Source organism: Nerophis ophidion, linkage group LG16, assembly GCF_033978795.1.
Source record: "Nerophis ophidion isolate RoL-2023_Sa linkage group LG16, RoL_Noph_v1.0, whole genome shotgun sequence".
In the NCBI taxonomy this organism is placed as follows: Eukaryota; Metazoa; Chordata; class Actinopteri; order Syngnathiformes; family Syngnathidae; genus Nerophis; species Nerophis ophidion.
This window is the reverse complement of record NC_084626.1, coordinates 17,073,583-17,097,599: the sequence shown is the minus strand read 5'-3', so window position 1 is coordinate 17,097,599 and position 24,017 is coordinate 17,073,583. Positions and strand designations below refer to the sequence as shown.

Genomic DNA, 24,017 nt, shown 5'->3' with positions numbered 1-24,017 from the left:
CTTAATATAAACCAGACCTGGGCAAATTAAGGCCCGGGGCCACATGCGGCCCGTTGTGCTTTTCAATCTGGCCCGTCGGACATTCCCAAATAATTTTTTTAGATCTTTAAGATGGAAAGTGTAGCTGCCATTATGATGTGCAGTGATGTTTTCTAACGACTGTAAGTCTTGAACTATACAAAGTATTTCAATCGTTGGAATCTGCGCTTTTGGATGATATACCAGTTACTATGGTACTCTAATCAGTTACTATGGTCATCTAATTAGTCACTATGGTCATCTAATTAGTTACTATGGTCATCTAATTAGTTACTATAGTCAAGTAAGTCACAGCAGCTCAGACGAGGCACCAAGCAGTGTGGGTGGGGAGCGTTTCCACAGACACGGAAGGAGATTTTCACAACCAAGTTCTAAAGCTTAGTGATGTATTTGATATATCAAATTGTAGGTGTGTTTATTTTGTACCCTTCGTGTTCATATTTCACTGTTTGTTGCATTTTTGTTGCGTTTCACTTGATTGTAAAATGTGTCAATCGAAAGTGGGTGTGATGTTCATTTTTAGTCAATATTCAGTGTTTTATCCTTCATAGAAAAATGTACAATTCCATAATGTTTTTTAGGGCGGTCTGTCATAACGTTTTTAGCATTCAATCAGACATTATTGTGAGGTTTTGTATTAGTGTTCCTAAAAATAGAAATACCGACCCCCAGACACATTATTTTCTTTAAATGTGGCCCCCGAGTCAAAATAATTGCCCAGGCCTGATATAAACAACTCAAACCAGTACACAACCAACTGTAATGGCATGCAATGAAATATAATAATGCTCATGTAAGGGAACACAATAGTCAAAATACTAGGACCAAAGACAACAATAAACATACAGCAGCACCTTCCCAGCTCATGAAGTCAGTCACGGTGAAAACATTCTTATTTTTTCCCCACACAAGTCAAGTAAACATTGTGAAGGTTGCAGAGGGTGCAGTGGGAAATATTTCAAATGACTCATGTTGTTTGCTTTTCACCGTGTTGTCACCTTGCATCTGCACTCACCGTTTCCTGACCTACAGGCTGACTTTGAGCAGTTGGTGCACACAAACGCACACAAGGAAGCGTTAAAGTGTTTGGGTTGGAACTATTAGCGTGTTTCCACTCGTCCATCAATACTGTCATCACCATTGATGCCACAGTGTGTGCGTGCGTGCGTGCGTGTGTGTGTGTGTTTGGCGAGGGGTTCATCGACTGGAATCTAGCCTGTGGCAATATGGCGGTGCAAATTGACAGTTCTTTTGACAGACACTTTAGTGAAATGTGTCTGCAGCGTTTGTGGCCCACAGTCGATTTGGAAAGCGAGGATAACTTCAAACAACAATTAGGTCGATTGTTGATTGTTGATGCATGAATTTGAATCTTCTAGAAGTTGCTACACAGCAGTCGAGTTTAAAACCTACACATACAGTGGGGCAAAAAAGTATTTAGTCAGCCACCGATTGTGCAAGTTCTCCCACTTAAAATGATGACAGAGGTCTGTAATTTTCGTCATAGGTACACTTCAACTGTGAGAGACAGAATGTGAAAAAAAAATCCAGGAATTCACATTGTAGGAATTTTAAAGAATTTATTTGTAAATTATGGTGGGAAATAAGTATTTGGTCAACCATTCAAAGCTTTCACTGATGGAAGGAGGTTTTGGCTGAAAATCTCACGATACATGGCCCCATTCATTCTTTCCTTAACACGGATCAATCGTCCTGTCCCCTTAGCAGAAAAACAGCCCCAAAGCATGATGTTTCCACCCCCATGCTTCACAGTAGTTATGGTGTTCTTGGGATGCAACTCAGTATTCTTCTTCCTCCAAACACGACAAGTTGAGTTTATACCAAAAAGTTCTATTTCGGTTTCATCTGACCTCATGACATTCTCACAATCCTTTGCTGTATCATCTATGTATCCATTTTGGTATAAACTCAACTTGTCGTGTTTGGAGGAAGAAAAATACTGAGTTGCATCCCAAGAACACCATACCTACTGTGAAGCATGGGGGTGGAAACATCATGCTTTGGGGCTGTTTTTCTGCTATGGGGACAGGACGATTGATCCGTGTTAAGGAAAGAATGAATGGGGCCATGTATCGTGAGATTTTAAGCCAAAACCTACTTCCATCAGTGAGAGCTTTGAATGGTTGACCAAATACTTATTTTCCATCATAATTTACAAATAAATTATTTAAAATTCCTACAATGTGAATTCCTGGATTTATTTTCCACATTCTGTCTCTCACAGTTGAAGTGTACCTATGATGAAAATTACAGACCTCCGTCGTCATTTTAAGTGGGAGAACTTGCCAATCGGTGGCTGACTAAATACTTTTTTGCCCCACTGTAGATGTTCCAGGATACCAAAACATTTTGGACAATTCCATGCTCCCAACCTTGTGGGAACAGTTTGGAGCGGGCCCCTTCCTCTTCTAAGATGACTGTGCACTAGTGCACAAAGTAAGGTCCATTGTAAGGACTGGTGGGCATTGTGGTGCCGGGTTGGATTCCCTCGAGGATGCGTTGACGTGAACACAACAAAGGTAGGATCGTAAAATATTTATTTAACGAAAAGGGAGCTCTGAACAGAAATACTGGAGCTAATAAAAGGCAAACCAAAAACGCTAGTATGAAAATTAGGAAGTAAAAATAGACAAATTAAAATGGCACGTTGGCACAAAAGAGAAAACAAATCATCAGTATGTAAACTGGAAAAAACAAGTGGCTTAGCGTGAGAAGCTAGCGAGAATATAAATAATTGCTTGAAAGCAAACGATCAAAAACCAGCCGTACAGTTGCGTGAGAGCAAACTATGAACCCAGACCAAATGAACAGAGAAGACTGGCTTAAATAGGAGGGTGATAATTAGTAGCAGGTGTGCGGGGCGAGACTAGCAGGTGGAATGATGAGTGACCATGGTGACAAAGCAAACAGGAAATAAGGAGTCGGAGAAATATACAAAATGGAAAAATAAAGAGTGTAGATCTGAGCAGCAGGTCGCAACATCCATAAAGACATGGATGACAGAGTCTGGTGTAGATGAACTTGACTGGATACTGTTTGCTCCACTGCGTTGGTATCATTTCAGTGGATATTAGGTGTAATCCACCAATGAAGTTTGTTTACATTTTGACGCCGGTAAGCTTTGGTGTGTAGTGAAGTATGTTAAGCTATTCCTCGTCCTGCAGGGATGATACTAGTAAGAAACCTACTTTACTGGTCGCCATGGAGAACAGGATTAGTGATTTAGAAGTTACTAAAACACTGCCGACTGCGGCTGAACTTTGGCTAGCTAGCCATGTCTTAAAGCACCTCTTCCTGAGGGTGTTTCAGTGTCATATCTTCACCTTTATTGATAGTTTTAAGCCAAAATGCGTGCGTTCTCCCTTTTCTGTCTACACACTTTGTCTGCTTGCAAGTACTCCGTGTTTGTGTGCTGCCGAACATGCTCGTCTTCTCCTAAACCAGCAATGACACGACGTGACGGGGGCGCGGGAGGGTGGTGGACCGGTCCTTTTGTAGAGGCGGTATAGTACTGAATATGATTCAATAGTATCGCGGCACTCTACTGAAACCGGTATACCGTACAACCCTATTGTGTACTAAGTGTGTCCTGTTGTTTTCCAGATTACTTACAAAGGTCTGAGCTCGTTGGACCCCAGCGCAGATCTAACCACCCAATGGGGGAAGGTGACCAAGCCCACCAACGAGACCCATCACCTGTTTGTGGCTCTCTACCCGGGGACTACCTACTTCTTCACGCTCAAAGCCTCCACCAACAAAGGCGCCGGCCCACCTGTCACCACGCGCATCACTACCAAGATAGCAGGTAAGAAGACCTCCAAGTCTCCATGGTTCTGTTTGACGCTGACATTTATTTCCATTCACCTTCATAGCAGCTCACAAGTCTTTTTTTTTGTGTGTGTGTGTTGCTGACCTCAGGTTGTGTCATTCCTTCTGTTGATTGTTTTTGTTTTCTCTATCAGAGTCCATTTCTAGATGACTTTTTACGTTCCAGCCAGCCGCCTCCCAAATGTCACCATGAGAAAAGAGAGCGATAAAGTTTGAAAGCAGAGCTCACAAAAGCTCCTCCAGTGTGGAAACGAATCCTTTCTTTACTTAGCTGGATCAACACAATGCTGTGAATGTCCGCCGTGCCTCACAATGGAGCTTTTAAATGCTAAAATGGATGCCAATTGTGTCTTATCATGCAAAGAGAGGATTTTTTTCCCCCAATTCTATCAAGAGCACCAACTACTGCTCCACTTTAAGTCAAATGACCAATGCTGCTTTCATTCATAATCAGATCTTTCAGTACGAAAAATTGTATTCAATACAAATGCGTACTATTTTCCCACACTATAACCAGCTCATTGGCCTTGTGACTGAGACTGGGAGGTCGAGAGTTCTGGGTCATACCAAAGACTACAAAAAATGGTACCCATTGCCTCCCTGCTTGGCACTCAGCATCCAGTGTTGGAATTGGGGGATGAATCCCCAAATGATTCCTGAGCGTGGCACACTCTGCTGCTCATTGCTCCCTTCACCTCCCAGGGGGTGACCATGGGGATGGGTCAAATGCAGAGGACACATTTCACCACACCCAGTGTGTGTTTGACAGTCGTTGGGACTTTAACTTAACTTTAAGTATTGAAGGACAGGAAGTCAGGCGTCTAGCAAAAACATCCATCCATCCATCCATTTTTTACCAGGGTTGCGGGGCTGCTGGAGGCGATCCCAGCCTCACTCGGGCAGAAGGCGTTGTACACCCTGGACAAGTCGCCATCTCATCACAGGGTCAACACAGATAGATAGACAACATTCACACTCACATTCACACACTAGGGCCAATTTAGTGTTGTCAATCAACCTATCCCCAGGTGCATGTTTTTGGCAGTGGGAGAAAGCCGGAGTACCCGTAAGGAACCCACGCAGTCACAGGGAGAGCATGCAAACTCAGCATCGTAGCTCGGTTGGTAGAGCGGCTGTGCCAGCAACCTGAGGGTCCAAGGTTCAATCCCGACTTCTGCCATCTTCGTCACAGCTGTTGTGTAATTGGACAAGACACTTTACCCACCTTCTCCCAGTGCCAACCTCACTGGTTTAAAAATGTAACTTAGATAATGGGTTTCACCATGTAAAGCGCTTTAAATCACTAGAGAAAAGCGCTATATAAATATAATTCACTTCACACAAACTCCACACAGAAAAACGCAGAGCCCAAAAACCAACAAATAACAGTCAGTACTAACCATGCACTAATATAGTCCCATTTCTTGAATAGTTTGGCTCTGTTTAAGCCTCCTACAACTCACTCACAATCCCATCTTTTTCAGTTTTTGTAAAGTCGGACTAACACACCTGGATAATGTAATTCTGTGCGTCCAGCGAGGACCCTTTGTATCACGCATGTGCCAGTCTCAACGTGTGGGATACAACCCGGAAGCAGAGACCATTCAATGAAAAGTCAGCAAAACCTGTAAATAAAGAGGAGAATGTGTAGTTGGTTCACAAATTAAAAGAACAGAACATTTTGAAGTCCATCGATGGTAGAAAAATGAAACTAAGTTTTATTTAAGAAGGTAGGTAAGGGAATGTAAAGTGCCGGTTTAATTTTGGCCTTCCAAACAAAATACGAATGAGATGAAAGATAATGAATCAGGTATATTAAAGGCGAATAATAAAGCGTATACATAAACGTTTTCACGCTGCATTTTGAGCAAGCCAACTGATTCACTTTCCGCAACAACGAGCACGATAGTTCACAACAATAGCAACCTTTCTCTGGATAGCAGTCGGGGCAAAAAGTGCCTTTTTCTTCGGATTTAAAACTCCTTCCATCAACCCACAGAGCCTTTTGAATGAACTTTGAGACATTTCAAAGTTTTTTTTTTTCATGATTTTTGTCATAATCGTACCGTGGTACTAATGAATTAAAATCGGTACAATACTGCTTCTGAAAAATACCTGTACTTTTCTTTTTTTGCGGACATATTGGCACGTTGTCGTCATGTCATGACATCGCTGGTAAAAAGAGTGAGAAAAAAAATTCAGTCCAAGCCTGGGCCCCTGGAGAGGGGGTATAGACTGAGGGCAAGGAAAAAAACCTCATAGCCATAACACACATAAACATGTAAGTATGACCAATATATGACCCTGTAACTACTGGGTACTGGACTGATACCAGAACTTGTGGTATCACCCAAAACGTAGGGAAATTATGCAAACAACAGACAAATAAGTGATTTTTACATTTTAACAGAAATGTAGGTAGAACATGTTAAAGTAATAGCGTCACTCCAAAGTAATTTATTGATACTGTCTGCTTTTTAACATTAACATAGCCAATAGAGACGTAGTATTTGTAATTTGTGCCAATATTACAACTAATAACACTAAAAACAAGTTATAAGGATCTGCAGGTGGCTTGTTTGACGCCATAGGTTAACCCAGAAAAGTAATTCAATTATTTGAGCTAAAATGAAATGAGTGCTCCCCAAGTGTACAGGAGGCACATGGCGTATGAACAATAGTCACATTTGAGAGTGTGCATGGACATGTGGACTTCACACGTAGGTGTGAAAATACAAAAAAACATAACTATTTGACAAATCGGACTAATTTAGCGCATGTAAACATAGTGTTTTTAGCCCAGCCTTTGGCTAATGCAGCACTTCTCAATCAATTTCTGGTATGTACCCCCTAATAAGAAGATAATATTTTGCAAAATGTGAAAGAATGTTGTATGGTAGGTGGTTGGGCTCAAAAAAAAAATCAGCCAAGGGCCCCAATTTAGCCCTCATCTCTTCGCTCATTAAAAATTAAAAGCAATTGACAAAAATAAAAATGAATACAATTTAGTTAATACTGATTATTCAAAATCTGACAACCTTGTGATACAGCTGACTAAAAAATAACAGTGGCAGTTATGTCATAATTGATCTAACTTCGAGCAGTTTTTCATGCTATAAAAATTAAAGCTGAATGCACAAGAGCTAAGCAAATCCATATTTTGCATGTTTTCCCCTTACTATGAAGAAATTAACCATACCTCAACCTTAAAACCGAAATACGCACCAGACCCTGATTATGGCGTACTGTTACACTTCTAGCTTGATTTCTGATTGGACTGCGTGCTCCCCAGTCTAAGCTGTGTGTTATTGACGTTGATGTATCTCATGCCTGACCTTTCCTGCGGACCTCAATTCCTCTATAATCCTCTCCTATATGTTGCCAAGACACAGGAAGTAACAAAAGAAGAAAAAAAAAAAGTTTAATTCTGGCGTGTAACGCAGACGCCTCGCTCGAAATGTCACGCCATGGCCAATCTTGTGGATCTCTCTCAGGACTCCAAAGATAAAGAGCTTCCAATGAAAGGTGATAGATGCACTGTGCCAGAAAGGGAGGAGTGTTAATTACTTAAATGCCAAAGCAATGTGGGGAAAATGTGGATGTTTTGGTCAAATTCGCACGTTGGCGACCTTCAAGGTGATAACATGACGGACATTTATAAATTATCAAGAAAAGAAAAGCTTGATTGAATCTGTCGGAATTCAACCTCCACGAGAATCAGTCTTGTAAAAGCACAATATTAGGATTTGGGACTGAATAATGATACAATAACAATCATGAGTGTTACTATTTATGTCCTCCAGACTGCCTTTCACTGTAACATATTTTTCGGACTGTAAGGCACACTTAAATTCCTTTCGTTTTGTCAAAAATCAACAGTGCGCCTTATAACCTGGTGCACCTAAAGTACGGAATAATTCTGGTTGCGTTTACCGACCTCGGTGCTATTTTATTGGGTACATGGTGTAATGATAATTGTGACCAGTAGATGGCAGTCACACATAAGAGATAAGTGTAGACTGCAAGATGACGCCAGTAAACAACACCAAAACGTTAAATGTTCCATTGAGAATACAGAACATTACACACGGCGCTCAAAAATCTGTCAAAATGTTTCAGTACGACTTTGGTAAGCTATGAAGCTGAATGATGGATTGTTGGTGCATTACGGCTACCGTAGTCAGACGTGCTGTGCTTCAACATACAAGTATTTTTATGGTATGTGTGTGTAAGGACCGCAAAGTGCTACCTATTAGTAGATTTATTATCTACATTAGATTAGATAGTATTTTATTAATCGCAGAGGGGATATTGGATTTTCAGCACAAACCTGTTCATCCATCCATCTTCTACCGCTTATGCCCTTTTGGGGTCGCGGGGGGCGCTGGTGCCTATCTCAGCTGCAATCGGGCGGAAGGCGGGGTACACCCTGGACAAGTCGCCACCTCATCGCAGGGCCAACACAGATAGACAGACAACATTCACATTCACATTCACACACTAGGGTCAATTTAGTGTTGCCAATCAACCTATCCCCAGGTGCATGTCTTTGGAAGTGGGAGGAAGCCGGAGTACCCGGAGGGAACCCACGCATTCACGGGGAGGACATGCAAACTCCACACAGAAAGATCCCGAGCCTGGATTTGAACCCAGGACTGCAGGACCTTCGTATTGTGAGGCAGACGCACTAACCCCTCTGCCACCGTGAAGCCCCAAACCTGTTCAAGTTTAGACAAATAAACAGTGTATGAATCAATCGCTCAATCAACGTTTACTTACATAGCCCTAATTCACGAGTGTCTCAAAGGGCTGCACAAGCCACAAGGACATCCTCGGCTCAGATCCCACATCAGGGCAAGAAAAAACTCCACCCAATGGGACAATGAGAAACCTTGGAGAGGACCGCAGATGGGAGACCGGTGCAATGGACGTCAAGTGGATTTAGCATAATATTGTGAGAGTCCAGTCCATAGTGGATCTAACATAATACAATGTTTACAAGGTGTACACGGTTACAGTACAGAAATGCTGATGGGTCCCCACATGGCTCCTTGTAAAAAATGGGAAAAAGGTAAGCACTGGGGGAGGATGAGTAAAAAAAATACAATCTATACTGGGCTCCGAATGGGGCCAAGACTGGAATGGGAAAAACACTCCATAGCAAAGCACATATACAGTACATATTATAACATACATCTCAAGACTTGCAACAAAAGGGAGGGAGTGGGGGGCTACGGTAGCTCCGCCGTCCATCACCCCGAACGGATTCGAGTCAAGGGGCTGGGGTATTCGTGTGTGGCATATATTTTTTGTGGATGCATGTGTGTGTAAGCCTGCCGTGTGTCTCTGTTCCACAACCTTGGTGTTCTTGCCAGTCAGTCCAAAGACAAAAACAGCAGGTGTGTGTCCATGAGGTACAAGAAGGGAGTTTGTTGTGTCTTCGCCGCACTGTTCTTTGAGAGAGTCTCGAATCCAGGGATACAATCCAAGTTAGAATGTTTTGTATGCGAGTGAAAATAAAATTTGTCTTTCACTCTAAATTGTCTGACTGGTCCTCAAATTCATCCTGCGGGGCAGACAGTCCGATGTTATCCATATCACAAGAGTGTCCACAGTTCTGCCCGCACCCTCCAATCATTTGTGGCAGCTTTGGGGTACTTTGAAGACTGCCAGCAACTTCCAATTTGTTGACAAACCAGAGCGACGCTAACTCCATCCGCTTTTTAGCATTTTGTTTCGCAATATTATGTAAAACCAACTTTTTTCACTTTCTGGTACCTACTGATTTGTATTTTAGATCTGCATAAGTCCTTACAATTTGCGCGTGCCCTCTCTTGTAGTCCGTGCCACACTGTAGTTAATAAGCTTCTTTTATTTTTCTCTATCTTCTTGTTATGGGGAATTAATCCTCTGCTGTTGCCATTTCTAATATAAAGTAGCATAATGTTCTAAATTTTATCCTGCTAAAAAATACCGATGTTGTGGGTTTACATAATTCACCCATTGAGCTTTAGTTATTAGAGAGTTCCGGGCGCACCTTTTTTTATGGGACACATTTCCGGCGTTGTTATTGCACGAGTGAGCCACAGATGAGGACATGCTGCTCCGTTATTGATTTAAGTAAAGTCTGAATGACATTAAAACAGTTAGTTCCATCTTTTGACACTTCGTCCACTCCCATTCTTGCACGCTACACCGCTACAACAAAGATGACGGGTAGAAGACGTTGCCGCAGATGAGCCATGTACTGTAAATAAGACCCCCCACAAAACGGCGCATCCTGAAGAGACTGTCAGAAAGCGACTTGAATTGGGTATGTAAAAGATACATAATCTATGCAACATTTTCACCAAAAAACTACCATTACATGTTATGTAGACCACAAGGAAGTTGTGGACGTTTCCCTCCTGTGGTTTCATCAGACCACCAAGCATTGACACGAGAGCCCGGGTTTCAGGATGCAACACTGGTTTATTTTTGGGGTTTTCCATTATTTTGCTTTTCAGCACACAGTCTTTCTCTCTCGCCCTCTCGCTCCAGCTCCAACTCCAACTCCAACAACTCTTTCTTCCCGGCTGCTGGCTTTTAACAGAGCGACAGGTGATTAGACACCCAGGCCCAGGTGGGCCATCTACGCACCTGTCGCTGATTTCGAGGCCAGTTCGGTCACACCCCGCTTCGCTGCAGGACCCCAGGCCACACCCCCACAAAGTGTTTTACATTTAAAAAAAATATATAATATGACCCCTTTAATGCGCCTTATAATCCGGTGCACCCTATTGTCCGAAAAATACGGTACTCTTTGGTTATGAACTGATGTTTTGTGTTTTTGTTGGTGTTGTTCAGTAAACATTATTTGACACCCTGCTGTCTTCTCTTCAGCCCCACGATGCCCAAGTATGAGTCTGAGGCGCCGCTGAACGAGACCGAGTCAACCATAACCGTCTTGCTCAAGCCCGCCAAGTCTCGCGGAGCGCCCATCAGGTAACCTGTTTCCGCCTAATTGCCCGTTTTTCTAATCCCCTCCAAGCGTCAACACAAAATAATTTGCATACTGTCAACGTGTTAGTTTTCAACAAACTAAAAAAGTAATGCTGACTTTGGAGCCATGTTGTAATGTTATACTTTACAGCATATCCCTAAAGTCCTGGAAAAAAGACAAAAAACAAATTTGATATATTATTATTTATTTTCCATCCATCTCTCCATTTTCTACCACGTGTCCTTCTCGGAGTCACATTTTTTCCATGTTTTATAAGCAATATACATACAATAATAACTTCAACAATAATTTAACTTTTTTTTTCAATATCAGGTGTCGGCTCTTTTGTTTAATCGGATTTACTATCTGACGTCATAATTCTTCTTATTGGCTTAAAAATTATGAGTATGATTTTTTTTTAACTTTCATACATATTTAGGTTGTCTTTTCAAAGTGATCCTGTGTCAGAAGTGCTAAGCATGTGGGAGAAAGTTTGTTTGAGATTTTGTGTGCATGTGTGTAAAAGACTGAGTCCATTTTTTGTTCAACTGTTGACGTGAAGTGAAGTGAATTATATTTATATAGCGCTTTTTCTCAAGTGACTCAAAGCGCTTTACATAGTGAAACCCAATATCTAAGTTACATTCAAACCAGTGTGGGTGGCACTGGAAGCAGGTGGGTAAAGTGTCTTGCCCAAGGACACAACGGCAGTGACTAGGTTGGCAGAAGCGGGAATCGAACCTGCAACCCTCAAGCACAGGTTCGATCGCTCTATGCCAACCGAGCTAAACCGCCCCCCAAAAAAATGCTATATTGAAAAAAAAAACATATTTAATAAGGACAATACACAAAGCATATTAACAGCTTGGACAAATGATTTGTCTAAGGCAGCCACAGGCTCCTGGAGCTTGTTCAACAATTTATTAAATGGGGAAAAAATATATTTTTCTTTTAATATGGTTTCTGTAGGAGAAAAACATGACACAAACCTTCCTAATTGTTAGAAATCCACTGTTTGTATCAAACATGCTTCTCTGATGAGACTATCTGGCGAGCGCCGTTTTGTCCTCCTAATTTTGGCGGTCCTTGAACTCACCGTAGTATCAATCAATCAATCAATGTTTATTTATATAGCCCCAAATCACAAATGTCTCAAAGGACTGCACAAATCATTACGACTACAACATCCTCGGAAGAACCCACAAAAGGGCAAGGAAAACTCACACCCAGTGGGCAGGGAGAATTCACATTCAGTGGGACGCCAGCGACAATGCTGACTATGAGAAACCTTGGAGAGGACCTCAGATGTGGGCAACCCCCCCCCTCTAGGGGACCGAAAGCAATGGATGTCGAGCGGGTCTAACATGATACTGTGAAAGTTCAATCCATAGTGGCTCCAAGACAGCAGTGAGAGTCCCGTCCACAGGAAACCATCTCAAGCGGATCAGCAGCGTAGAGATGTCCCCAACCGATACAGGCGAGCGGTCCATCCTGGGTCCCGACGAGCGGTCCATCCTGGGTCTCGACTCTGGACAGCCAGTACTTCATCCATGGTCATCGGACCGGACCCCCTCCACAAGGGAGGGGGGGACATAGGAGAAAGAAAAGAAGCGGCAGATCAACTGGTCTAAAAAGGAGGTCTATTTAAAGGCTAGAGTATACAGATGAGTTTTAAGATGAGACTTAAATGCTTCTACTGAGGTAGCATCTCGAACTGTTACCGGGAGGGCATTCCAGAGTACTGGAGCCCGAACGGAAAACGCTCTATAGCCCGCAGACTTTTTTTGAGCTCTAGGAATCACTAATAAGCCGAGTCTTTTGAACGCAGATTTCTTGCCGGGACATACGGTACAATACAATCGGCAAGATAGGCTGGAGCTAGACCGTGTAGTATTTTATACGTAAGTAGTAAAACCTTAAAGTCACATCTTAAGTGCACAGGAAGCCAGTGCAGGTGAGCCAGTACAGGCGTAATATGATCAAACTTTCTTGTTCTTGTCAAAAGTCTAGCAGCCGCATTTTGTACCAACTGTAATCTTTTAATGCTAGACATTGGGAGACCCGAAAATAATACGTTACAGTAATCGAGACGAGACGTAACAAACGCATGGATAATGATCTCGGCGTCTTTAGTGGACAAAATGGAGCGAATTTTAGCGATATTACGGAGATGAAAGAAGGCCGTTTTAGTAACGCTTTTAATGTGTGACTCAAAGGAGAGAGTTGGGTCGAAGATAATACCCAGATTTTTTACAGAGTCACCTTGTTTTATTATTTGGTTGTCAAATGTTAAAGTTGTATTATTAAATAGAGGTCGGTGTCTAGCAGGACCGATAATCAGCATTTCCGTTTTTTTGGCATTAAGTTGCAAAAAGTTAGCGGACATCCATTGTTTAATTTCATTAAGACACGCTTCCAACTGACTACAGTCCGGCGTGTTGGTCAGCTTTAGGGGCATGTAAAGTTGGGTGTCATCAGCATAACAGTGAAAGCTAATACCGTATTTGCGTATGACGTCACCTAGCGGCAGCATGTAGATGCTGAAGAGTACAGGGCCAAGGACCGAACCCTGGGGAACTCCACACGTTACCTTAACATAGTCCGAGGTCACACTGTTATAGGAGACGCACTGCATCCTATCAGTAAGATAAGAGTTAAACCATGACAGGGCTGAGTCTGAAATACCAATTCGTATTTTGATACGCTCTAATAAAATATTATGATCGACGGTATCGAAAGCAGCGCTAAGATCGAGGAGCAGCAACATAGATGACGCATCAGAGTCCATCGTTAGCAATAGATCATTAGTCAGTTTTGCGAGGGCTGTCTCAGTCGAGTGATTTGCCCTGAAACCGGATTGAAAGGTTTCACATAGATTGTTAAACGCTAAGTGCTCATTTAGCTGCTCTGCAACAATTTTTTCGAGGATTTTCGAAATAAAGGGAAGGTGAGACACCGGTCGGTAGTTTACCATGAGGTCTGGATCGAGGTTAGGTCTTTTAAGGAGAGGATGAATAACCGCTTTTTTGAATGCAACGGGAACAGTGCCCGAGGAAAGTGATAAGTTTATAACATTTAGCACTGATGGACCTAATAATACAAAAAGCTCCTTGATAAGTTTCCCAGGAAGTGGGTCAAGTAAACATGTTGTTTGTTTTATTCCATTTACACGTTGTAACAATCCTTCTAATGTTATTTCATCAAAACGAGAGAAACTATTTTGGATATTTGCAGTATCCGCCGTATATACAATCGTATCTGTGTTACTATAACCCCGTTGTAGCTGGGACGCATTGTCTTTAATCTCCTTTCTAATAAGTTCAATTTTCTTATTAAAGAACTTCATAAAGTCATCTGCCGAATGGGTGGAGCTACTGGAAGGAGTCCCTTGTTGGGTTAGCGATGCTACTGTACTAAACAAAAATTTTGGATCGTTTTTATTAATGCGGATGAGATTTGAGTAATAATTAGTTTTAGCTAAGGTAAGCATGCGTTTATAAGTTATTAAACTATCACTCCATGCTTGATGGTGCACCTCAAGTTTAGTCGTGCGCCATTTGCGTTCCAGCTTTCTACATAATAATTTCTGAGCTCTAGTTTCTTCAGTAAACCATGGCGTACGCCTTTTTGGAACCTTTTTTAACTTCAGCGGTGCAATACTATCAATGGTTTCGCGCAGGGCGTTGTTAAAGTTGTTAGTGAGGTTATCAATAGACCCCACATACTTTGGGAACGGTGCCATTACCGAGGGCAGTAGGTCCGCAAGAGTCGTCGTTGTGGCAGCATTAATGTTGCGGCTGCTATAGCAGTTATTATTATTATTAGCTTGCCGAACATGAGTCTGAACTTCGAATTTTATAAGGTAATGATCGGACAATACTTTAGTATACGGGAGTATCATAACTTTGGAGACGGTGATACCTCTGACAAGCACTAGGTCTATCGTATTACCGCTGCGATGCGTCGGTTCATTTATTATTTGTGTAAGACCACAGCTATCAATTATAGTCTGGAGCGCCACGCACGGTGGGTCCAATGGGGTATTCATATGGATATTAAAGTCCTCCATTATAATTATATTATCGGCGTGCGTCACTAGATCAGCAACAAACTCTGAGAATTCACTAATAAAGTCCGAATAAGGCCCTGGGGGGCGGTAGATAACGGCCAGGCACAGAGGCAGAGGTGTGGCAGACTTCATAGAAAGCACCTCAAACGATTTATATTTATTATTTAAGTTAGGACTAAAGTTAAAGTTTTCGTTGTATATTAGTGCGACACCCCCTCCCCTTTTGAGGTGACGGGCAATATGCGCATTCGTATAGTTAGGAGGGGATGCCTCATTTATCGCAAAAAAGTCGTCTGGTTTAAGCCAGGTTTCGCTAAGTCCGATGACGTTAAGGTTGTTGTCTCTAATGACCTCATTGACTAATAACGTTTTGGGAGACAAAGATCTGATGTTTAGAAAGCCCATATTATAGGTAGTGGGCTGTTTTAAGGAGTTGTTGATAAAATTATCCGTAGTAGCAATATTAATAATGTTGCGTTTATTATGCGCAGTGTACTTAAAATAATTACGACCATATCTAGGAATTGATATGACGGGAATTTTCAGATTTTCTACTTGGCGCTGCGATAAACTGAACGCATCATAATTTGCCACCTCAGTAGAACGCATGTCTAACTCTGAAGAAGTCATAGATACAGTAGAAAAAACATTTTGTGAGTTGTGTATTATTCTACGAAAATTGCTATGTGTACAGGGATCATCCAGCCTGGCGCTGGCTAGTTCTAACTTAACTGACTCCATACCCAGGCTAGCAGGCTCTGTAATTGCCTGTGACCGGGCTTGCTCTAGTGCAGTTAGTCAAATGTGGCTCAATGCGAAGTCTATGTTCCGAGACAAGAGGATAGCGCCTTCCTGGTTAGGGTGAAGGCCGTCTCTCCTCAGCAAGCCAGGTTTGCCCCAGAAAGAGGGCCAATTATCAATAAACGTAAATCCCTGTTGTCTGCAGAAGCTATCCAGCCACCTGTTAAGAGAGACTAATCTGCTATATCTCTCATCATTGCCTCTCCCAGGCAGGGGGCCAGAGACAATTACTCGATGCCTGGACATCTTTCTGGCGAGATTACAAGCCCTGGCTATGTTTCTCTTTGTAATCTCTGATTGTCTCATCCTAACGTCATTGGAGCCAACGTGTATTACTATATTCGCATAACTAGTGGTGCGGTTAGCCTGCCGTACGTGTTTACTAGACCTGTTGCGAGTTAGCTCCCTAAGATTAGCTTCAATGTCAGGTGCTCTGCCCCCGGGAATACACTTAATTGTGGCTGGTTTGCTAAGCTTTATGTTTCGGGTGATGGAGTCCCCTATAACTAAAGTGTGATGCCCGGTAGACTGGGGTGTAGGACTAGCTAAAGGGCTAAATCTATTATGCGTCTCAACCGGTACACCGTAGCTTGTAGGCCGCTTAGGGCTGCTACAAGCTGGGCTAGTTAGCTCGCTACAGCTAACGCTAGCAGATGTGTCCGCAACATCTAAAGTTACGAAATTACACTGCTCTAACTGGCGGACACGGCTCTCTAGCAAAGCCAACCTATCCATGAGTAAAGTGCACGAAGCGCAGGAAGCCATACTCACAGAAACTTTCCGTCGCCGAGTGGAGTGCCAGCTGTCTTCGGGAAGCGGTGGTCACGGTGGCGGGGGAGAAGCTTCCTTCAGACCGGCGCTGCCTTTCTCCGCTAGCCTCGTTAGCTTAGCAGCTAGCTAGCTGAGGGCGGAGTGGTGAGACAGAGATCGGGTGATTTGCAAGTTAAATTGAACTATTAAATATGTTCGATAAGTTGTAAATAAAGCTGCAAAACAGTTAAAATCACACAGATAGAACGATACTTAGCTTTTTTGCAACAAGAGCAGTCAGCGAGCAGTCATTCACGTTGACCCGGAACCGGAAGCGGTATGTTCTGTCAACATGTATGTTAACATGCATAACTTTCTTTCACCATGCCAGAGAAAGACGTGTTTTATGCCACTCCTTCTTTGTCTCATTATGTTCACCAAACGTTTGATGTTGTGCGTGAATTCACAAAGGTGAGCTTTGTTGATGTTATTAACTTGTTGGAATGGCTAATCAGGCATATTTGGTCAGTACATTACTGCAAGCTAATTGATTTTAACATGCTATTTAGGCTAGCTGTATGTACATATTGCATCATTATGTCTCATTTGAGCTCTTATATTTGAGCTCATTTAATTCCCTATGTCCTCTGTGTATTACATTTATGTTTGCATGTCTCACAACACATTATATGTATGTAATAGTGGCCGCATTTCAGATAGTGGTGCGTGTGCCATGTTGTTCCAAACCACAGCAAAATGACCCAGCTTGCATAGATTGTTATACAAACCCCGTTTCCATATAGTTTGGGATATCGTGTCAGACGTCAATTTAAACGGAATACAATTATTTGCAAATCATTTTCAACCCATATTCAGTTGAATATGCTACAAAGACAACATATTTGATGTTCAAACTGATAAACATTTTATTTTTTCTGCAAATAATGATTAACTTTAGAATTTGATGCCAGCAACACGTGACAAAGAAGTTGGGAATGGTGGCAATACATACTGATAAAGTTGAGGAATGGTCATCAAACACTTATTTGGAACATCCCACAGGTGTGCAGGCTAATTGGGAACAGGTGGGTACCATGATTGGGTATAAAACAGCTTCCCAAAAAATGCTCAGTCTTTCACAAGAAAGGATGGGGCGAGGTACACCCCTTTGTCCACAACTGCGTGAGCAAATAGTCAAACAGTTTAAGAACAACCTTTCTCAAAGTGCAATTGGAAGGAATTCAGGGATTTCAACATCAACAGTCCATAATTTTAATCAAAAGGTCATAGAATCTGGAGAAATCACTCCTGGAAACCAACATTGAATGACCGTGACCTTCAATCTCTCAGACGGCACTGTATCAAAAACCAACATCAATCTCTAAAGGATATCACCACATTGGCTCAGGAACACTTCAGAAAACCAATGTCACTAAATACAGTTTGTCGCTACATCTGTAAGTGCAAGTTGAAGCTCTACTATGCAAAGCGAAAGCAATTTATCAACATCTAGAAAAGCCGCCGGCTTCTCTGGGCCAGAGATCACCTAAGATGGACTGATGCAAAGTGGAAAAGTGTTCGGTGGTCTGACGAGTCCACATTTCAAATTGTTTTTCGAAATATTCAACATTGTGTCATTCGGACCAAAAGGGGAAGCGAACCATCCAGACTGTTATCGACACAAAGTTCAAAAGCCAGCATCTGTGATGGTATGGCGTTGCATTAGTGCCCAAGGCATGGGTAACTGACACATCTGTGAAGGCACCATTAATGCTGAAAGGTACATACAGGTTTTGGAACAACATATGCTGCCATCTTAGCGCCGTCTTTTTCATGGAGGCCCCTGCTTATTTCAGCAAGACAATGCTAAGCCACATTCAGCATGTGTTACAACAGTGTGGCTTTGCAAAAAAAGAGTGTGGGTACTTTCCTGGCCCGCCTGCTGTCCAGACCTGTCTCCCATCGAAAATGTGTGGCGCATTATGAAGCATAAAATATGACAGCGGAGACCCCGGACTGTTGAACGACTGAAGCGCTACATAAAACAAGACTGGGAAAGAATTTCACTTTCAAAGCTTCAACATTTAGTTTCTTCAGTTCCCAAACGTTTATTGAGTGTTGTTCAAATAAAAGGTGATGTAACCGTGGTGAACATGCCCTTTCCCAACTACTTTGGTACGTGTTGCAGCCATGAAATTCTAAGTTAATTGTTATTTGCAACAAAAAAAATAAAGTTTATGAGTTTGAACATCAAATATGTTTACTTTGTAGTGCATTCAATTGAATATGTGTTGAAAAGTATTTGCAAATCATTGTATTCCGTTTATATTTACATCTGACACAATATCCCAACTCATATGGAAACGGGGTTTGTAAATCCATTAGAAGAAGACAGCCTGCCGTTTCCTTCAACTTGGCCACACACATCTATTCTTTTGGCCATTCTAAGACAGTCATTTAGAGGAATTATCTCACCCTCTCAGAACCCTACAATTTACAAATGTTTTCCAATGTTTTAAAAATGTGTGGAATAAATATGACATTTCAACATTTCTGTCAATGAAGATTTTTGTCAACCTGTGAAACATGGTAATTTTGATAGTAGGCTAATATCCATCCCATCCATCCATTTCTACCGCTTATTCCCTTTGGGGTCGCGGGGGACGCTGGTGCCTATCTATGCTAAAATCGGGGGGAAGGCGGGGTACACCCTGGACAAGTCGCCACCTCACCGCAGGGCCGACACAGATAGACAAACAACATTCACACTCACATTCACACACTAGGGCCAATTTTAGTGTTGCCAATCAACCTATCCCCAGGCGCATGTCTTTGGAAGTGGGAGGAAGCCGGAGTACCCGGAAGGAACCCACGCAGTCACGGGGAGAACATGCAAACTCCACACAGAAAGATCCCGAGCCCGGGATCGAACCCAGGACTACTCAGGACCTTTGTATTGTGAGGCAGACGCACTAACCCCTCTTCCACCGTGAAGCCCAGTAGGCTAATATAGATAATATAAATACTTATATCATGTTATCTTCATTATTTGACTTGTCGAAGGCTTTTCATTTTTTGCGGATCCATACAGATTTTCTTTTTGTATTTTTGGTCCAATATGACTCTTTCAACGTTTTGATTTTATGTTGCCGACCCTTGGTCTCAGGTAAATTTATTAAAGATAAAGCAACTTCTATTTGAGATAAATTACAATTACTAAGGAGTTAACTACAGACCAAATGAGAATGATTTTCATTAAATATTGCAATCGTTTGAGAGCCTTAGTTTTTATTATTTAATTTAAACTAGCACTATCCTAATTTAAAATGCCTTAGTGAGTTCCAACTTCTGTCAATTTGAACAGCAAACAAACAAGTTTAATGTTAACTTGTTAGCAGTCTTCTTGTAGTTTTATTGCTTGTTTGTGTCAAATCCCTTTGCTAATCTCCTGATTTATCCCAAATACAATTACAGTCTTTCTCTGGCAGAAGAAAGTGTGCACTCTAATTACTGGCAGTCTTTTCATGCTGGGATAAATCCTATGAAATAGGTGCCAGTAGACATAAACAGAGCAAGCACAGAGGGGATTTTCTTTTTCCAGATTTTATTTCGTCTGGGAGACCCACTCCCTCCCTGGAGGAGGGAGTAGCACTTTGAAATCAATCTTTAACCTGAAAGACTCAAAGTGCAAAGTGAAAGCAAACCTCATTAGGTTTTGGTCATCAGCAATTATCTCTTATTGAAAGTAGGCAATAATTGGCCCTCGTTGCAAAAACACTGTTGTTGGTGTGATGGAAGTCATTACAGAAGGCTGATGAGCTTCCATATATTCTCGACGTACACAAAAGCATGTAAACAAAAACATTTGCTGTGTTTCAGTTCATGCACTTGTGTACTTACACTTATTTTGAGTGCATAAGTGCATTCACATGGACAACGCAATACAGTGCGCTGTCAGTATCCGGACGGTGCACTCAAAACAAAATGAGTGTGACACTGACCGCCGACAATTGTGGAAGGGGAAGGACTAACTTTCAATAATAGCATGTGGCGAATACAATAACAAGAACTATTGTGTTTGTCATTTTCCGACAACAATGGATTTGGGAATGTACATGTCACAATGCTGTGTAACACAGTTGAAAGGAACACAAGGATGCAGATAGCCGGTGAGTAAAACAGTTATTTTACGTAGGTCATGTACTCACTGGAGGGAACAGTGAACAAAAGAGAAAACAAAATGTACACCGTGAAATAAACAAAACATGCTATGTTCTAAACCAGGGGTCGGCAACCCAAAATGTTGAACGAGCCAAATTGGACCAAAAATACAAAAACAAATCCGTCTGGAGCCGCAAAAAGTTAAAAGCCATATTACATACAGATAGTGTGTCATGAGATATAAATTGAGTTATGAGGACTTAAAGGAAACTTCATGAGCTCAAATTTAGCTACAAATGAGGCTTAATGATGCAATATGTACATATAGCTAGCCTAAATAGCATGTTAGCATTGATTAGCTTGCAGTCATGCGGTGACCAAATATGATTAGCAACCCACATAAGCCAATAACATCAACAAAACTCACCCTTGTGCATTCATGCACAATGTTAAAAGTTTGGTGGACAAAATGAAACGGAAAAAGAAGTGGCATAAAACACGTCTTAGAAAGTCGGAGAAAGTTGTACATGTAAACAAACTAGGGTGAGTTCAAGGACCGCCAAAAATAGTTGGACAAAACGGTGCTCGCCAAATACTCGAATCATTGAGGCATGTTTAATAAAAACATTGTGCGTTATAACATTTAGGGAGGTTTGTGTCATGTTTGTCCTCCTACGGAAACTATAATAAAACAAAAAAATATATGTTTTATATTTTTTCCCCTCATCTTTTCCCATTTTTCATACATTTTTGAAAAAGCTCCAGAGAGCCACTAGGACGGCGCTAAAGAGCCGCATGCGGCTCTAGAGCCGTGGGTTGCCGAACCCCGTTCTAAACTAAACTAAACTTGGGTTGGAGTTGCAATACATGCAAACCACAAAAAAAAAAACCCACCAAGCTGGATGGCATTGGGAATGGCCTTAAATAGCAAGTAGCTATACAACGAGAAGCATGGAAGTCGTCAGGCGTGGAGAGCCGAGGAGTGGCATCGCCGAGTGCCATCCAGCTGCCAACATGCTGCTTAAGTAGGACAAGGGTACATTGGAAGCAGCTGTGCACACCTCGCAACTCCGCCCACAAGGGGAAAAAAATAAACTCTAGGGCAGTGTTTTTCAACCACTGTGCCGCGGCGTGTCGTGAGACGCGGTCTGGTGTGCCGTGGGAGATTATCTAGTTTCACCTATTTGGGTTAAAAACATTTTTTGCAAACCAGTAGTTATAGTCTGCAAATGATGTGTTGTTGTTGAGTGGTCGGTGCTGTCTAGAGCTCGGGAGAGTAACCGTGTATCAGTAGGTGGCAGCAGGTAGATAATTGCTTTGTAAATGTCTGAAATAGCGGGAGGCAGCGTGAAGGTAAAAAGGTGTCTTATGCTTAAACCAAAAATAAGCAAAAGGCGAGTGCCCCTAAAAAAAGACATTGAAGCTTAGGGAAAGCTATGAAAAACGAAACTAAGAATGAACTGGCTACAAAGTAAACAAAAACAGAATGCTGGACGACAGCAAAGACTTACTGAGGAGCAAAGATGGCGTACACAATGTATATCCGAACATGACATGACAATGAACAATGTCCCCACATAGAAAGATAAAAACAATAAAATAATCTTAACTGCTAAAATAAAGTAGATGCGGGAAATATTGCTAAAGGAAGACATGAAACTGCTTTAGAAAAATACCAAAAAAAGAATAAAAGCCACCAAAATAGGAGCGCAAGAAAAAAAATAAAACACTACACACAGGAAAACAGCAAACAACTCAAAATAAGTCACGACATGATGTGACAGGTGGTGACAGTCCACCTACTTTGAGACAAGAGCTATATTAATGCATGGTTGGTTATGGTTTAAAGTCATCCAACAATTGCAACAAGGACTTTTTACTGTCAACTGAGTTTATTTTTTCAATGATTTCTGCTGGTGGTGTGACTCCGCACAAAAATGTGCCTTGGCTCAAAAAAGGAGGGAAAACACTGCTCTAGGGGGAAGGAGAAACGTAGTAAGAATACAAGGTGAACTGCATCAAAAGAGGGGAACTGAATATACAATCCACGAGAGGGCAGCTGGCAGTGACAGTACAACACATTCAAAATATGCACACTCAGGGACATAGTACAACTGGGGCATAAACACTATATACTGGGGCATAAACACTATATACTGTACAGTTGTCCAGAGCCACAACCGCTGCGGGGTCATATAGTTGCTAATCATCAACATGGTCGTCATGCTCTGCAAGTGTTTGCTTGTTCTACTTAGATTAACTGAATTACCAATTATACTTTGCCTCCGCTAAACGGTTATATAGTGGTGAGTCACCATGTCCTTTGAAATACTTACAATTTGATTCAACAGCATCGTGGGTGTGTCCATTCAAAAGCCCATAAAGATAATTACTGATTTTGCACTCCTTCAAACGCTGTCATCGGGACAGATTTATGTCAGTATTTCTAAAACGTCCGTACCATTTTGGTTTCTATTGTAGCTTAATATTTTCCTTTAACATATAGTGTCTGAAGATTATTAATTTTTTCATAGTTTTTGCTGGTTTAATGTGTTGTTCACTTTTTTAATTCATGCCGAAGTTGCACAACAGTTTGGAATTGGCGTCATCGCATTAGGAAATATTTAACAAGATTTTTTCTCTTGGACATTTCATACTATTTACCTTTTCATACAAACTAATGCAGTTAGCCCATGTTTATCGATGGCCTTTGTAAATTCCATCCATCCATCCATCCATTGCTACCGCTTATTCCCTTTGGGGCGGCAGGGGGCACTGGTGCCTATCTCAGCTACAAACGGGCGGAAGGCAGCATACACACTGGACAAGTCGCCACCTCATCGCAGAGCCAACAGAGATAGACAGACAACATTCACACTCATATTCACACACTAGGGCCAAGTTAGTGTTGCCAATCAACCTATCCCCAGGTGCATGTCTTTGGAAGTGGGAGGAAGCCGGAGTACCCGGAGGGAACCCATGCATTCACGGAGAGGACATGCAAACTCCACACAGAAAGATCTCAAGCCCGGGTTTGAACCCAGGACTACCTTCGTATTGTGAGGCAGACGCACTAACCCCTCTTCCGCCATGAAGCCCGCCTTTGTAAATTAATTTCCACAAATGAGGAGTTATTAATTTTGAATGCAATATTTCATAGCTAGAGCATAAAAAAATGTTTATAACGTTCTAAATAGGCTTTTTAATGTTAAAAAAAAGCCCAATTAGTAGGGTTGTACGGTATACCGGTACTCCATCCATCCATCCATTTCCTACCGCTTATTCCCTTTTGGGGTCGCAGTATACCAGTACTTATTGTACTAATTAATTAAAAACGGGAATAAGCGGTAGAAAATGGATGGATGG

The 24,017-nt window shown here is 41.9% G+C and overlaps 1 protein-coding gene across 1 annotated transcript in view; it reads left to right on the top strand.

Moving 5' to 3' along the window:
• The window catches only part of ptprt (protein tyrosine phosphatase receptor type T), a 489,779-nt gene that overhangs the window by 223,299 nt on the left and 242,463 nt on the right, over positions 1–24,017 (top strand). Inside the window, exons 12-13 of the mRNA XM_061874425.1 lie at positions 3,664–3,881; positions 10,771–10,872. Of these exons, the coding sequence (XP_061730409.1) occupies positions 3,664–3,881; positions 10,771–10,872 (320 nt within the window). The remainder of the gene's footprint in view (positions 1–3,663; positions 3,882–10,770; positions 10,873–24,017) is intronic.